Consider the following 17,338-nt stretch of genomic DNA (forward strand, 5'->3'; position numbering starts at 1 on the left):
ATTTTTTCCACTCAAGTACAGGAAGACACTCATTTCTGTGCGATTCCCAATGATACTGTTACCTTATTAGGCAGTTTATTGGCCACAGCAGGGAAAGGTGTTGTTATTGCCTTAACATGCAATGATTAATGTAATTGAACTTTATTGTAATAAGCTGATTAGAACATTAGGTCATGAAACATGAGAGATTTATTTTGCAGCTTTTGATGAAAATGTTGAACTATTTTAATAAGTAAAATGACTTGATATATTAAATTAGCAGAAAATAAAAACTAGGTATTTAATTTTTGATGGCCTGGTGCAGTGGTTAAGTGCTCGGCTGCTAATCAAAATGTCGGCAGCTCAATTCCAGCAGCCGCTCCACGGAGAAAGATGTGGCAGTCTGCTTCTGTAAAGATTTCAGCCTCGGAAACCCTACGGGGCACTTCTGCTCTGTCCTAGAGGGTCGCTGTGAGTCAGAATCAATTCAGTGTCAGTGGGTGTTGTTTCTGGGTCTAATATTACCATGCTTCTAGATATTTATCCTAAGGAAATAAGCTATCAGAAGAAATACTTTCTATGAGCACAAAGGCTAATTGCGACCTTGCTTTCTATATTTCACTATTATAAGCAATCTAAATATTTAACAATAGGATGACTAAGCAAATTACCACATAACCACTCAATGGATTGTAAATGATAGCTATGAAGAAGGCACAGCAGGATCAGAAATTCTCCCTATGTAAGATGGAGTGAACGCAAACACGGCACATAATTTTATGGATACTATGATTGTTGTTTGGAGCCCTGGTGGCATAGTAGGTCAGCAGTTCAAATCTACCAGCTGCTCTTGGGAGACCCCGTGGGGCAATTCTACTCTGACCTATAAGACCACTATGAGTCGGAATTAACTCGACCGCAATGGGTTTTTTATGATTGTAATTATTTAAAACAATCCACAGAAACAGACATTTGTTTAATCAACACTTACTTAGTTGCCTACTTCAACAGTCTAATAGCCATCCTCATCTTTCCTGGCCTGTTGAAAATATTTAGATATTATCACCTGCTCATCTGTTAATGTTCCCTCCTCTTGGCAGCACCCATGTCTTCATTCTCTCTCTTGTTCTCCTTCTACGTCTGTGATTATCCCTTCTTTCTTGACTGCTGCTTCCGTGGGTGTTGATTGTGGATCCAAGTAAAATGAAATCCTTGACAACTTGAATCTTTTCTTTGTTTATCATGATGTTGCTCACTGGTCCAGTTGTGAGGATTTTGGTGTTCTTTATGTTGAGAGGGCGTAATCCATAGTGAAGGCTGTGGTCTTTGATTTCATCAGTCCTTCAAGCCCTCTTCATTTTCACCAAGCAAGGTTGTGTCATCCGCGTATTGCAGGTTGTTAATGAGTCTTCCTCCAATCCTGATGCCCCAGCCTTCTTTTTCTTCTTTTTTTTTTCTTTTTAACAGATGTCCAGGGGTTTCTAGCAATCTCTAACATAATATTTATACAATCGTACATAATAGCAACAGTATAATATGGTAATAAAGATCACAAGCTCTAGAGACACTTATGACTTGAAGCATGGCTTAGCCACTTACTCTTCAGTTTGTCGTCATTGTTTTGAGTCGATTTAACTCATGGCAGCCCCATGTGTGCAGAGTAGAACTGCTCCATAGGGTTCTTCTTCTTATAGTCCAACTTCTCTGATTATTTGCTCAGCATACAGACTGAATAAGTACGATGAAAGAATACAACCCAAACACACACCTTTCCTGACTTTAAACCACGCAGTATCCCCTTGTTCCACTTGAATGACTACCTCTTGATCTATGTACAGGTTCCTCATGAGTACAATTAAGTGTTTTTCACGATGTTATCCTTAATTTGTTATGATCCACACAGCTGAATGCCTTTGTAGAGTCAGTAAAACACACGTAAACATCTTTCTGGTTTCCTCTGCTTTAAGTCAGGATCCATCTGACATCAGCAATGATATCCCTGGTTCCATGTCCTCTTCTGAATCTGGCACAAATTTCTGGAAATTCCCTGTTGATGTACTGCTGCAGGCACTTTTGATCTTCAGCAAAATTTTACTTGTGTGTAATATTAATGATACTGTTTGATAATTTCCACACTTGGTTGGATCACCTTTCTTTGGAATAGACATAAATATGGATCTCTTCCAGTCAGTTGGCCAGATAGCTCTCTCTCAAATGTCTTGGTATAGAAAAATGAGCACTTTCAACACTGCATCTGTTTGTTGACACATCTCAATTGGTATTCTGTCAATTCCTGGAGGCTTCTTTTTCACCAATTCCTTCAGTGCATCTTGGACCTCTTCCTTCAGTACCATCCATTCTTGATCATATGCTATCTCCTAAAATGGTGTCAACCAGTTCTTTTTGGTATAGTGACCCTGTGTATTCCTTTCATCTTCTTTTGATGATTCCTGTGTCATTTAGTATTGTCCCCATAGAATTCTTCGATGTTGCAACTCGAGGCTTGAATTTTTCCTTCAGTTCTTTCAGCTTGAGAAATGCCAATCACGTTCTTCTCTTTTGGTTTTCTAACTCCAGGTCAAATGATGCATTGCATTGAGCAAATCTGCTGCAAAAGACCTCTTTAAAGTGTTCAAAAGCAAAGATGTCATTTCGAAGACTAAGGTGCACCTGTCCCAAGCCATGGTGTTTTCAGTCACCTCATATGCACGTGAAAGCTGGACAATGAATAAGGAAGACTGAAGAAGAATTGAAGCCTTTGAATTATGGTGTTGGTGAAGAATATTGAATATACTGTGGACTTCCAAAAGAATGAAAAAATCTGTCTTGGAAGAAATACAGCCAAAACGCTCCTTAAAAGCAAGGATGGCGAGACTATGTCTCATGTACTTTGGACATGTTATCAGGAGGATCAGTCCTGGGAGAAGTATATCATGCTTGGTAAAGAAGACGGTCATCAAAAACGAGGAAGACCCTCAACAAGATGGATTGACACAGCGCCTGCAACAATGGGCTCAAACATGGCAATGATTGTGAGGATGGCACAGGACTGGGCAGTGTTTCGTTCTGTTGTACATACGGTCGCTATGAGTTGGAACCCACTCTATGGTACCTAAAAACAAAAACAACAGCCCTTCTTAAGTCACTGTTTTTTTGTTTTTCATATTTTTATTCTTAAATCTTAGTAGTCCTTAAGGTTTTGTTATTGACCATCATTTCTTGTCAGTCTACACACTGTGTGACCTCATCCTCTCCAAAAACAAACAAAGAAACCATTTGCCATCCAGTGGACTCCAACTCAAGAGTGCCACAGGATTTTCAATGGTTGATTTTTTAGAAGTAGATCACCAGTCCTTTCTTCCAAGGTGTCTCTGGGTGGACTCAAACTGTCAATCTCTTGGATAGCAGCTGAGCGTGTTAACTGTTTACACCACACAGGGACTCCAGGGTATAGGAACCAGTATATAAAGTTAGCCTAACAGGGTGACTATTTGTTGACTTCTTTGACAGAAAATAAGGACGTGGTCTTAGAAGTGCAGAGGGGGCAGATGAGGTCATAATCTGTCCCAAAGCTTGAGCTGGGTTTGGTCTGAAGTTTCTGTTTCTAGCGCCCTGAACCAGGCATTGAGGAGGGGGTGGGATCAGAGAGGTCCGCCGCCCATGGCCCAGCAGACACAGAGTTTCCATAACCAGAGTTTCATCACTTCATTGTGAACTTCAGTTTTTGGTTTGGTAACATTCTAAGTGATTTTCATTTGGATGGTTTTGACTTATTTTCTTGTAAAAGAGCAATTTCTCTCTGTAGTTTTTATTTCATGAATCCTGTAAAATGAAGCAACCATGTTTTTCTGAGAAACAGCCTCAGAGACTCTCCCTCTTTCCTTTAGACGAGAAGATGTAGGTTTAGTTCTCTTCTCAATATTTGAGTCTCTGTTTGAAATGACAGCTATAGGAAAAATAAAAACCCTGCCCTCCCCCATCTGTGCTCCCTTAGAGTCTGCCTATATTCCCCTGTCAGTGTTTGTCATATCGGGAACGACAGTTCATGTCTCCTGGGACTGTGTACTCCTTGGTGGCCCACATCATTCATCATCTACCTTCTGCAGACCCAGCCCAGGGCGGGACAGAGAGAACAAGCGGCCAAATGTGTCCTCTATGTCTCCTCCACATTTTTAAAAATACATATCGTATTTTAGAAGAGTGTTAGCTTTACAGAGCCCTCGTGGCGCAGTGGTTAAGAGCTTGGCAGCTAACAAAAAGGTCAGCAGTTCAAATCCACCAGCCATTCCTTGGAAATTCTATGGGACAGTTCTACTCTGTCCTGTAGGGTTGCAATGAGTTGGAATTGACTCCATGCAATTAGTTTGATTTTTTTGGTTAGCTTTACGGAAAAGTTGTAAAGATAGTACAGAGACTTCCTGTGTATCCCAAGCCAAGTGTCTCAATCTCCTCATGTTTCTGTAACAAATACCAGAAGCGGGTGTTTTAAAGAAGAGAAATTTGTTTTCTCCTTTCAGGAGGCTAGGAGTTTGAGCTCAGGGTACAGGCTTTAAGAGAAGGCTCTCTCTCTGTCAGACAACCCTTGTCTCAGCTTCTCTAGCCCCAGAGTTCCTCAGTTCCTTGGCAATCTCCATATGGCACCTGTCTTTTCCCTGTTTGTGCTCGTTTCTCTCTGTGTTGAATCTGCTTTTTTAAAATCTCAAAAGTTAGGTTGAAAACACACCCATACTGTGCACTGTTATGGCTGCATTAACACAACAAAGAAAACCCTATTCCCAAATAGGATTACATCCACAGGTATAGGGGGTAGGATTCCAATACGTATTTTGGGGGACACAATTCAATCCATATCACTCAATTTCCCCTGATGTCAACATCTTCCTATGTACTCTTGTCATGATTAATGAATCAATATTGATATATTATCATTCATTAGTTCAATACTGTATTTGGGTTTAATTAGTTTTTCCATGATGTTTTTTTTTCTGTTCCAGTATCCCATTTGGACACCAGATTACATCTAGCTATCATGTCTTGTTAACTCCTCTGGGCTGTGGCAGTTTCTCAGACTTCCCTTTTTTGGTTAATCTTTACAGTTTTGGGGATTACTGGTCAGGTATTTTATAGGATGGAAACTCTTCTTCATTCACTCAACAGAGAAGGAGAACAGAAAATGAGCCAGGAAGGACTTGCAGATATGAGATATTGCACACTTGTATAAGAATATCAAGTCTTATCAAAGTATAAGACTTTCTGTCTCTACACCCTGGAGCTGTCAATGGTTGTTAGGTGGCCTTGGGTAAGTTCTGACACATAGTGACCCTACGTAAAACAGAACAAAACATTGCCCAGTCCTGCACCACCCTCACAATTTTTGCTATGTTTTGCAATTTTTTGCATTATTGCAACCACTGTGTCAATCCATCTCATTGAAGGTTTTCCTTCTTTTCACTGACCCTCTACTTTACCAAACATGATGTCCTTTACCAAACATGGTCCCTTCTGACAACATGTCCAAAGTATGCAAGATAAAGTCTCACCATCCTAGCTTCTAAGGAGCACTCTGGCTGTAATTCTTCCAAGACAGATTTGTTTGTTTTTCTGATAGACCATGGTATATTCTATATTCTTCACCAACACCATATATTCAAAGGCTTCAATTCTACTTTGGTCTTCCTTATTCATTGTACAACTTTCACATGCAAATTAGCCAGTTGAAAACACCATGGGTTGGGTCAGGAACACCTGAATCTTCAAAGTGACATCTTTGCTTTTTAACACTTTAAAGAGGTCTTCTGCGCAGATTTGCCCAATGCAGTGTGTCATTTGATTTCTTGACTGATGAGAATTGATTGTGTACTCAAGTAAAATGAAATCTTTGACAATTTCAATCTTTTCTCCATTTACCATAATGTTGCTTTTTGGTCCAGTTGTGAGGATTTTCGTTGTGTTTATGTTGAGGTATAATCCTTACTGAAGGCTGTTTTTTTTTTTTTTTTTGAAGGATGTAGTCTTTGATCTTCGTTAGTGAGTGCTTCGAATCCTCTTCACTTTCAGCAAGCAAGGTTGTGTCATTTGAATAATGCAGGTTGTTAATGAGTCTTCCTCCAATCCTAATGCCACTTTCTTCTTCATATAGCCCAGCTTCTTGAATTATTTGCTCAGCATACAGATTGAATAAGTATGGTAAAAGAATACAACCCTGACGTACACCTTTTCTGCAAAACATGTGTGTTTTACACATTTGGGAAAACTGCTGGAGTTTAGCAACTTCCAGAGACTGGTTCTCGGTGTCTCTCAGTAGATGGTGGAATCTATCACAAAGAGAGAGTAGTCTCTTGGGTGTCATCATCGCTCTTCCAACAGAAGCCGCTTCCCCCACATGGGGTCCCTCCTGAGCCCTGACCACTGGTCCAATTCGGCATTTAGTTGTGTTTGTGCAAAATCCACTTAGTCGCCAAATAGGGAAAAGCCTTAACATTTATGACTTTATGTTAAGACCAAGTCAGCCTTTCTAGAGCTATGCTCAATTTTCAAGGATTTTTTAAAATTACAGAACTTCAGAGATTTAATTTTGGGCTTAAACTTCCCTAAAAGGTTCTTTAAGTCTTTTGATCTGGGAGTATTTTTCTTGGCTGCCGAAGAAGGGTTGGAAAAGCCCTTTTAAAGCAAACTTGATGAGCTAGAGTTATTTCAAATTGCAGTCAAGAATAGGAAATAAAATACAGGGAAAATGGCAGGAGGTTCTTTTTTACGTTGACAATGAAACAATACGATCAGCATTTTCCCTTTTAGATTTAAACAGGAATAGATAATAGTCTGTCCTGGACAGTTTAGTCGTTCGCTGACAGGAAGGAGCCTCTGTCTCTGAATCTGTGTGTGCTGGGGGAACTAAAGGGGCCGTGGTAGCAAGGGAATAGGAGAAGAAATTTCTATTACTTAAAAAATGCAAAATTATGTTTACTTTTAAACCCTTAACATTTCATATCATAAATTACTTTGTATAAAGTATGTTTGCTTCTCCTTATGAAAAATAAACTTGATACTTACGAACACTATTTTGTAATCCACGCATTTTATTACGTACGTAATTAAAAAAATATATATATAAACAATGTATTAATGATTCAAGTGGACGGGAGGCCCTGGGTGGTGCAAACGGTGAACATGCTGGGCTGCTAACAGAAAGGAAAGAAGTTCAAGTCCACTTACAGGTGCCTCGGAAGAAAGACCTGGTGACCTATTTCTGAAAAATCAGCCACTGAAAACACTGTGGAGCACCTCCAATCTTTCGGTAAGCAGCCGAGCACGTTCACCGTTTGAACCACCCAGAGACTATAGAGTGAATAGGTAGCGATTAGATAGATGGATAATTGGAGTGATGAAATCAATAATGCCTTTTAAATTTTGGAGTTCTAGTTGACTTTAAAAAAAGGAAAATGATTAAGCCAGAATGAGTTGTTCAGAAAGAAAACTTTAAATACTACATTTAAAGATAAAATACTGATTGCGTAAGTGGAAGATAGGCCATTTCCTCTGTTAATTACCCGGAAAACATTTCTGAGTTGCGGGAGGCGGCAGCTGAGTGCGTGCGCCGAGCCGGGATGCTCTAACCCAAACCCCTCGGGTTTTGTTAGCAGCCAGGATTCGGGAATCAGCTCGCTAAGGACACACAGGGTGGTTCGAGTTGTTGCTAGACTGTTTCGAGGAGATTAATGAGGAGCAACAGGAGAGCAGTCAAAATTATTCAAAGATGTTTTGTTTTCTGCCTCACGTAATCTTTTGTGTCACAGGACACATCTCCTTTCTAGAGTACAAACGACTTTCATTTCAAGGTTCGTATTTTCTCGTCTGTGGTTACTTGCAGGCCTCAGCACAGTGACTTGCATTTTTTAGGAGGTGGGTCCACAAATCTTCCATTAAGCATTCAAGGACTTTTGAAATTTCATCTACTTGCATATTTATGACTTGTGCACATTTTGCAGTATTTATTACATTTATGTAGGAAATACTTGTTCAGTAAAGGCTGCATACAAAATCATCCTTCCTTCGTGTAAGTTTTCTATACTCCATTCCTGGAGGAAAGGTTGTCTTGTGATTTAAATAGATTCCTCCTGTGAAGGAAGGAGTGAATGCAATGAGATGGATAAATGCATTGGGGGAGAGAAAAATCTTTACAAAGAGAGATGATTTTGTCAAGTGTAATGTGACCTATTTTCTTAGAGATGTTAAGGATAAACAATGAGCACTTATATTTGAGTAAAAAGAAATCAAACAAAAAGAAAAAATATTAAAGATATTTAATCTGGAGAAAAGAAGACTAAAAATAACTGGTTTCAAGTATTTCTCCATTTAATTTATACCATCTTTTACATTCTCTTTTCATGTATATCTTTTCTTTTCCTCAAACTGAACACGAATATTTAAGTAGCTGAGATGTTGTGTTATATACATTTTCCCTGAGGCAAAGCCATATTAGTTTGCAGAAATGAAACTAAAATTCACTTAAAAAAAAAAAACAGGGCTTTATTACATCATGTGACTAATAAGTATAGGGGTAAAATAGCTTCAGGCATGGCTGGACCCAGCAGCTCTAATGATGTGGTAGGGCTCCTCAGTCTCCACTCCTCCACTTTGCTTTCCTGGATTGCCTGTGGTCTCCAAGAGCTTACTTCACATGGCAAGAGAGACATCCACCAGGATTTCTCACCTTTGATCTTACAGAGGAAGAACAATCTATCTTTCTCAATAGCCAGTCACCATGGGGGAGGGTTGGTGGAGTATTCTGATTGGCTAGGCCTGGAAAGATGCTCATTTCTGGAGCCAGGGTGAGGACATAGAGGACGTGGAAGGTCTGTCCATGTGAACCTCCGGGATGAATCAGGATGAACCCAGAATGAGGAAGGGGCATTTCCTAATGGAGGTATGCTGGGCAGATAGAGTATGCACTGATTCAGGTGGGTTTCACACAGTGGGTTCTCAGTGGAATGACTTGGAAGGATCCTTGCCCCCACTGTGCTTGCACTAGAATAGGTACGTACCATATATTTGATTACAGGAGCGAGATGAAGGACATCATATTTGGAGTAGGATTGAGTCAGCTCTTAAATCCCATCACCACCTACAAAAATGTGCACAGATCCTAAGTATAGTAGGAGTAACTCCATTGAGACTTGGTTGCTTGCTTATCAAATGGGGGAAATAAGGCCAAGTTTATAGAGTTGTTCTGAGAATTGGCATAATGTACATATTTCTGCAGTCTGGCACACAGGAGGTCCTTTACAAACAACTGCTCTTATTTATTGATTTGGTCAATATTGGTATATGGTTTTTCATTCATTCATTCATTAGCAAGCATGGTCATGAACTAGTGGGGGATGCAAAGATAACAGAGTCTGCAATCTTTTAGTTCATGGGAGACAGATAAATGTGGTGAGATGGCATTTTACAATGTTTCCCTTTATAATTTTTTTTTTTTGGAGCCATGGTGGTGCAGTGGTTAAGAGCTCTGCTGCTAGTTAAAGGGTCAAATCCATCAGCCACTCCTTGGAAATCCTATGGGGCAGTTCTACTGTCTTTTTTTTTTTTAATAATTTTTATTGTGCTTTAAGTGAAAGTTTACAAATCAAGTCAGTCTCTCACATATAAACTTATATACACTTTACAACATACTCCCATTTACTCTCCCCCTAATGAGTCAGCCCGCTCCCTCCTTACAGTCTCTTCTTTCGTGACCGTTTTGCCAGTTTCTAACCCTCTCTACCCTCCCATCTCCCCTTCAGACAGGAGTTGCCAACACAGTCTCAAGTGTCCGCCTGATACAAGTAGCTCACTCCTCATCAGCATCTCTCTCCAACCCATTGTCCAGTCCCTTCCATGTCTGATGAGTTGTCTTCGGGAATGGTTCCTATCCTGGGCCAACAGAAGATTTGGGGACCGTGACCACCGGGATTCTTCTGGTCTCAGTCAGACCATTAAGTCTGGTCTTTTTATGAGAATTTGGGGTCTGCATCCCACTGTTCTCCTGCTCCCTCAAGGGTTCTCTGTTGTGCTCCCTGTCAGGGCAGTCATTGGTTGTGGCTGGGCACCATCTAGTTCTTCTGGTCTCAGGATGATGTAAGTCTCTAGTTCATGTGCCCCTTTCTGTCTCTTGGGCTCATAGTTATTGTGTGACCTTGATGTTCTTCATTCTCCTTTGATCCAGGTGGGTTGAGACCAATTGATGCATCTTAGATGGCTGCTTGTTAGCATTTAAGACCCCAGATGCCACATTTCAAAGTGGGATGCAGAATATTTTCATAATAGAATTTATTTTGCCAATTGACTTAGATGTCCCCTGAAACCATCGTCCCCAAACCCCCGCCCTTGCTCCACTGTCTACTCTGTTTTATAGGGCCACTATGATTCGGAATCGACTTGATGGCAATGGGTTTGGTTTGTTTTTTATATCGTTCTCTTCTAGATATTTCCTTTTTGCTCTGTGTCCTGCACATCATTAAAACTTGTCCATTAGACATAGGATTGCTACCTTTTAAGTGGAAATGAATACAAAATGTGGAGGAGAGTCGACAGTTTGGTGTGAAGTCCCTGAGGTATAGTTTGAACATATACCATCAACCAGAAGGTAGGGAGGAAGGCAGGATGAACTCAGAGCCCTTTTTCTACAAGGCAGACACTTTATGGGCTGGAGGGGGATGTATGGAAGTCCAAGGGAAAGTGTGAGGTCACTTGGGGAGTGACCGGAAGCCTGGCAGTTGGGGGTCCAGAGCAGAGGGCTGGTGCCCACCACCCATCTCAATGTTGGCAGGAGAGGGTCTTGCTGAGTCTTGGGGCTCAAGTGTGGCCCCACAGTCAGATGACAGTGGGAGCTGAGAGGGGCAGGCCCCAAAGGCTGGGATGCCTGCCCCCCAGCCCCGCACACCTTCTCCTGAGGCTCCAGAGTGGTGCAAGGAGAGCTGAAGGTTCCCATGCCAGCTCCGCACCCTCCCCTCTGAGGCCACCCTAGGAGGCCCAGGTTTTCAGAAAGTGGGCCGGCATCATATGCAGGTTGCAGAATGCCCTAGATGTTCTGAGGAGAAGGCACAGGGCAACCCAGGTCACAAGGGCTCCTCGAAGCACGGAGGGAAGGGTGTTGCAGAAGTCCTCCCCTCCCCAGGTGCTGAGCTGAGCCATGAAAGCCTCCAGAAGCTGAGATGATTGCCTGGAACCACTCTGGGCGTTTATCCAGAACAGACCCCTGAGAGTTCAAGGCTGTGAACTTCATGCCCACAACACACAAAATTACAATGTGTTGTGATCAAAGCTTTGAAGAGCAAGAACAGAATTTTCTGCAGAGGAAGGGGTAACTCACCCTACCTTGAAAGCCACAAAGACTCAATAAAAAGGGGAGCATTGTAGCTGTTTCTTGAACAATGAGGAAAAATTTCCTTAGTGTAATTAAAGGAGAAATAACATCCAGATAGACAGAATACCACGTTCAAAGGTAAAAATTATGAAAGAACAGGGCATGTTAGGGGGAAATTAGTTTGCGTGGCTGGAACAGTGTGCTCAGAGGAGGGCCAGTTGCTGGCAACCAAGGAGTTGTGGATGAACTGGCGCCATATTGTGAAGGTCCTAAGGGCTAGCTCGGGTGTGGGTAGAAGACCAGTAGGGGCCTGAATGCGGGGGCTAACAGGATGAAACTTTTTTCAGCAAGATAATTCCATGGCCCTATGGATAATGGAGACACAAAACTGTAGGCTTACCTTCAACGCCATGCTTTAAAAACTCAGGGTAATAATTCTGTCACTAGCTCATAATTCATACTAACTATATTTTTGAAGAAGTTGTCCTTGTTTACACAGGGCAAACATAACGTAAACCTGTGGAGAGAGATAGAGGATCCTAACGTGCCTTACAATAGGGAAATACAAAACTAGGTTCCTGGATAAGGTCCCTGGGTAGTACAAATGGCTAATACGTGGCTACTAACCAAAAGGTTGGAGGTTTGAGTCTACCCAGAGGCGCCTCAGATGGAAAGCCTGGTGATCTACTTCCAAAAAATCAGCTGCTGAAAACCTTATGGAGCACAGTTCTTCTCTGATACATACAGGGTTGCCATGAGTCAGCATCTACTCCATGGCAACAGGTTAATACTTGGATATGTGGTCCGCTTTTGTTTTTTAAATTCCTTTCTTCATGTTCCCATGAAACTTTTCACATTGTACCTTTAGGGTCACTTTTCTAATTTCTCTCTTCCCTAAATATTTATTAAATGCATTAAAGTCCGTTAAAAAAAATCACTTTAGACATAATTTTCTAACAATTATGTCCCATGTAAGCCACTGGAACAAAACCATAGAGTCCTTGTTCATAAATATGCAAGCTGGCCTCTGCCTTAAGACTGTCCTTTTGCTGGTCTCTCTCACTGAAATGTTCTACTGTTTATATTCAAAAAGCTTTGTGCTCTATTTCCTCCAGATTTCTACTCAAATGGCAGCTTGCCACAGGTCTTTCCTGATTACCAGGTATAAAATTGCCCTCCTCAATTACTTTCTATCTCTTATCCTGCTTTTCTTTCCTTCATAGTATTTACGACATGGCATATTATAGCTTTGTTTCTTTTTTAATGCTTTGTCTCCATGATAAAATGTGTTGTTGGGTGCTTTTGAGTCATTTTTGATTTATAATGACCCCATGTGACAGAATAGAACTGCCCCATAGGGTTTCCTAGGCTGTAATATTTACAGGAGCAGATTGCCAGGTCTTTCTCCCATGTAGCCACTGAGTAGATTTGAGCTGCAAATCTTTCAATTAACAGCTAAGCACTTAGCCATTGTGCCACCAGGGCTCTTTTGTTACGTGTATGTATATATATATATATATATATATATATATATATATATATATATATATATATATACAGAAACCCTGGTGGCATAGTGGTTCAGAGTTCAGCTACTAACCAAAAGGTCGACAGTTTGAATCCACCACGTGCTCCCTGGAAGCCCTATGTGGCTATATCACAATAAATGTAAATGGACTAAACTCACTAGTTCAAAAAATAGAGATTGTAAAATTGCATTTTAAAATCAGTTATGAGCTGTTTTCTGCTTCTACTATGTTAAAGTTATTTTAGGTTTTATGCATTATTTGGTATGATTTGGTAGGTTACTTTTTGGATCTGGGAAATTACACCATTTCAGCTTATGGAAGGTTTCATAGGAACACTCTACTTTTGGATAGCCAGGGAAACCTGTAACTCTCAACGCTACCAAGCTGTCCAGGACAAAACAAACAAACAAACAAACAACAACAAAAAAACATTGCTGTGGAGTCATTTCCAACACATAGCAACTATAGGACAGGGTAGGACTGCCCCAAAGGGTTTCCAACTGCTAATCCTTTTAGTTAGCAGCCTGACCTCTTAACCACTGTGCCACCAGGGTCCAGCACAACAGGATACCACAAAAGCCCAAGTGAGAGCAGCTGGGGCAGAGAAGGAATACTGAAGGGCAAGACACCTTAATGACATTTTGAGATACCCAGTTAGGGAAGATAAGCACATTCTAGGGTTTAGCAAGATACTTGGATAAGCAGGTTCCTTAAACTCAGCTTTGTCCTCTGGAAAAAGGTGGGTGAATATAACATCTCCCTTACAAGGCATTTGTGAGGATTAAATGAAACAACAAATGTAGGTGAAGTACCTGGCACATAGTGGGTGTTCGGTGAGCTGCATGAGTCTTTCTGGAAATGAGGCAGAAGGGAGCTAGCTAGATAGAGACATGAGACACTACTCACTTCCCAAACTTCCCAAGGCAAAGATGACTTCTGCATCATCTTTGTTCCTATTGTTTTTTATTGTCATAAATATATACGTTACAAAACATTTGCCATTTCAACATTTCTTATATGTACAATTCAGTGACATTAATTACGTTCATCATATTGTTCAACTATCACCATTATCCTTTCCAAATTTTTCCATCACCTTTAACAGAAAAAAAAAAAAGTGTCCCTTAAAGGATGAGTCTCCCCTCCCCCGCTCTCCCTTTAGCACTGGCACCTGGTAACCAGCAGTTGCCATATTCTCTATCTAAATCTCTTTGTCTCCAATGACAGGGAGCCTCCCAAGGAACAACTGCATCCTACAGGTCTTTGTGTCACCCATCTCCTCAAGCACTGTGTCTGATACATAATGGGCACTCCATAACCATTTGGGGAGTGCTGGAAACATACAGGTGTTATTGAAAGTGGGTCCAGACAAACCATATAAACACTACAGATAAATGACTCAGTTTCAGTTCTTTACTTGAGAACTACAAAGATAACAAACAAGGATAATGTTCACTAGCACTACTACACTTACGCGGCTCCGTTTTCTGTAAAAAAAAAAAAAAAAGAAAAAAAAATTTTTTTCTTTTGGCATAGCCACGTCTTACTGCAGCGATACGATATGAAACATTTTGCAACTTTACAAATATTTCGTATGTCAGTACTTCTGTTTATGACACTTGGATGAGTAACATAAGGCAAAAATGATCTCAAGTTGAGTGAGGTCAACACGACTCATATCCCCTGACCTTCTCAGACACGTTTAAGAAGAAAATTCAAAAAAGGCCGTTCTGTTTTCCTCCTGGCCACGTGGGGGGTGGGGGTGGAGGTGCCTAGGCAGCAAATTTTACCAAACTCCAGGTGGCAGCGCCAAGCGCATTTTCGTTTTGCACGTGGACACAGCCAACCCTGGATTTCTTGGGGTTTATTCCTGGGACAGGAGGCGCTCTCACTGACCGCGACCCAGGAGGGAGGGAGAGAAGGAGCAGTCCTCAGAATGAAGAAGGCTGCGCACCCGCCGCCTCCGTGCGCCGAGAACGCCCAAGCACGTCCAGCTCCCAGCGCACTGGGCCAGTAACCGCATCAGGCGAGCAGCAGCCCCAGATGAACCCGGAGCTCCGCGCCTTGCAGAGAAGAGAGTGCGCGGCTGAGCCCAGCAGGGAGATAGGCGGTGACCCGTCCCATTAGGACGCGACCAGCCTCCTACCGAGCGTGGTGACTTCCCAGGGACGGGGGAGGCACCTAGCCGGCCGGAGTCCTCGCTCCCTCTCAGTTGCAACCAAGGAGCCCCTGCGCACAACACTGCCGACCAACCAGGAAAGCGTAGAAGCGCTCTCGCTCTGTGGACTCCTTCCAGCCCCCGCAAACATTGAGAGGGAAGGGGAGCCTGGAGGAGCTCCAGGAGTACCGCCACGCCGGAGCCCTCGCCATCGGCCGCAGCAAGCAGGGCGCTTGGAGCAACAGGTGCGGCCGGCAGCCACTCCCGGCGCTAGCGCACGCCGCCAGCCGGGAGTGGAGCTAGTAAGGCTGTGGGAGGGGCTCCACCAAGGCCACAGCCCGCGCGTCCCTACAGCGCGGATCCGTGGCGGCGCCGCGGGCGGACCGCCGGGATCGGGGCCCTGGCCGCCCCCATCCCCGGGATAGCCGCTAGCGCACCCGACTCCCGTCTCACCGGCGGCTGCACAGCTAACGCGGGGCCGCGCGGTGTCGTGCGCCTCGAGGGCAGCTCCGGCGCGGGTACGCGAGCCCAGCTCTGGGCTGGGACCGCCGGCGTCCTCACGCTCCCCGCGCCCCGGCGCCGGGGCAATGGAACTGGCGGACGGGAATGTCAGCGAGGGCAACGCTAGCGGGCCTGAGTCCGGCGGCCCCGAGCCGCTGCCTCTGCTGGGCATCGGCGTCGAGAACCTGGCCACGCTTGTGGTGTTCGGCCTCATCTTCGCGCTGGGCGTGCTGGGCAACAGCCTCGTGATTACCGTGCTGGCGCGCAGCAAGCCGGGCAAGCCGCGCAGCACCACCAACCTGTTCATCCTCAACCTGAGCATTGCCGACCTGGCCTACCTGCTCTTCTGCATCCCCTTCCAGGCCACTGTGTACGCGCTTCCCACCTGGGTGCTGGGCGCCTTCATCTGCAAGTTCACCCACTACTTCTTCACCGTCTCCATGCTGGTCAGCATCTTCACCCTGGCCGCGATGTCCGTGGACCGCTATGTGGCCATCGTGCACTCGCGGCGCTCCTCCTCGCTAAGGGTGTCCCGCAACGCGCTGGTGGGCGTCGCAGTCATCTGGGCGCTGTCCATCGCTATGGCCTCGCCCGTGGCCTACCACCAGCGCCTCTTCCACCGCGGCGCCGGCAACCAGACCTTCTGCTGGGAGCAGTGGCCCAATCAGCGCCACAAGAAGGCCTATGTGGTTTGCACCTTTGTCTTCGGGTACCTGCTGCCGCTGCTACTCATCTGCTTCTGCTATGCCAAGGTGGGCGGGCGGCGCGCGTGAGGGCCTGGGGCGTCCACTTTTGTTTTCTGGGCTCTTCTGTGTGGAGAGCCTTCTCCACTCAGTTTTGCCCTCGCCTCTGCTTGGGTTTGCCGCTAGCGATTGCACAAGAAAGTTATTTGGAGTTTGAGAAATGTTGGAGACAGTATGCCCTTCACTTCCCAGATGTCCCTAGACGGCTCTCGCCTCCCCTCTCGGTTCCTGCAGCCTTGGCAGGAGAGGCGAGCTCAGCGCTCCCACCCCGCCCCCCTCAACTGGTGAAGAGCCGGCTCTGCTTTCTAACTCTCTGCCCCAGATCATCCGCTCGAAGAAATGAGGGTTGGAGGGACCGTAGGGCGCGCGCGCGGTGGCATGGTGGAGGGGCTTGTGGTACAGTTGCGGTCCCCGCGGCGCGCAGGGTGTGCGCTTGCCAAGAGAGGTTTTGCGGACACCCGGCTCTGGGAAGCCGCTGCTCTCGGGGGCAGAGCCACGCAGTTTATTGTACACACAAGTTTAGCTTAGAAAACCGCAAGTCGTAAACCAGTATTTCTGCACTTAGTCTTGGCTGGAGTGTCCAGAGAGGTTTGGAAGGAAGGAAACTGGAGGCATTGTGTTTCCATTTGAGTCCTGTTAGAAAGGCTGTGTAAACAATATGAAGTGGTTCAGGTCCAAAACCGAAACCAAACCCGTTGCCGTCGAGTCGATTCCGACTCATAGCTACCCTGTAGGTCACAGTAGAACTGCCCCATAGAGTTTCCAAGGAGCGCCTGGAGGATTTGAACTGCCGACCTGTTGATTAGCAGCTGTAGCACTTAACCACTACACCACCAGGGTTAGGTTAGGGGGAGTCTAAATCTCGGACTCTAGAGAAACACTCCGGACGCCTACCTGATTTCACTTCTGGCCTCTTCCTCACTGGGCAGACTGTTCTTGCCCTCCCTGTGCAGAACCTGGCCAGCTCCCTAAACACACCTGCTCTTTCATGAACAACATAAGATTTTGAAGATTTCATACATAATACCATATGGTGGCGACTTATGGGTTACACCCTAATATCTCCCAAGGCATTGTTTTCAGA

General features: G+C 44.2%; 1 protein-coding gene across 2 annotated transcripts in view; it reads left to right on the forward strand.

Moving 5' to 3' along the window:
- Positions 1 to 17,338, forward strand: part of GALR1 (galanin receptor 1) — a 107,513-nt gene that overhangs the window by 73,640 nt on the left and 16,535 nt on the right. Inside the window, exon 1 of one of the 2 annotated variants that reach the window (XM_049901896.1) lies at positions 15,598 to 16,263. The exons of the other annotated variant lie outside the window; for it this stretch is intronic. Within the exon in view, the coding sequence (XP_049757853.1) occupies positions 15,598 to 16,263 (666 nt within the window). Of the gene's footprint in view, positions 1 to 15,597; positions 16,264 to 17,338 lie in introns of those variants that run through there. 2 annotated transcript variants of the gene reach the window in all.

This window comes from Elephas maximus, chromosome 11 (assembly GCF_024166365.1).
Source record: "Elephas maximus indicus isolate mEleMax1 chromosome 11, mEleMax1 primary haplotype, whole genome shotgun sequence".
Classification (NCBI taxonomy): Eukaryota; Metazoa; Chordata; class Mammalia; order Proboscidea; family Elephantidae; genus Elephas; species Elephas maximus.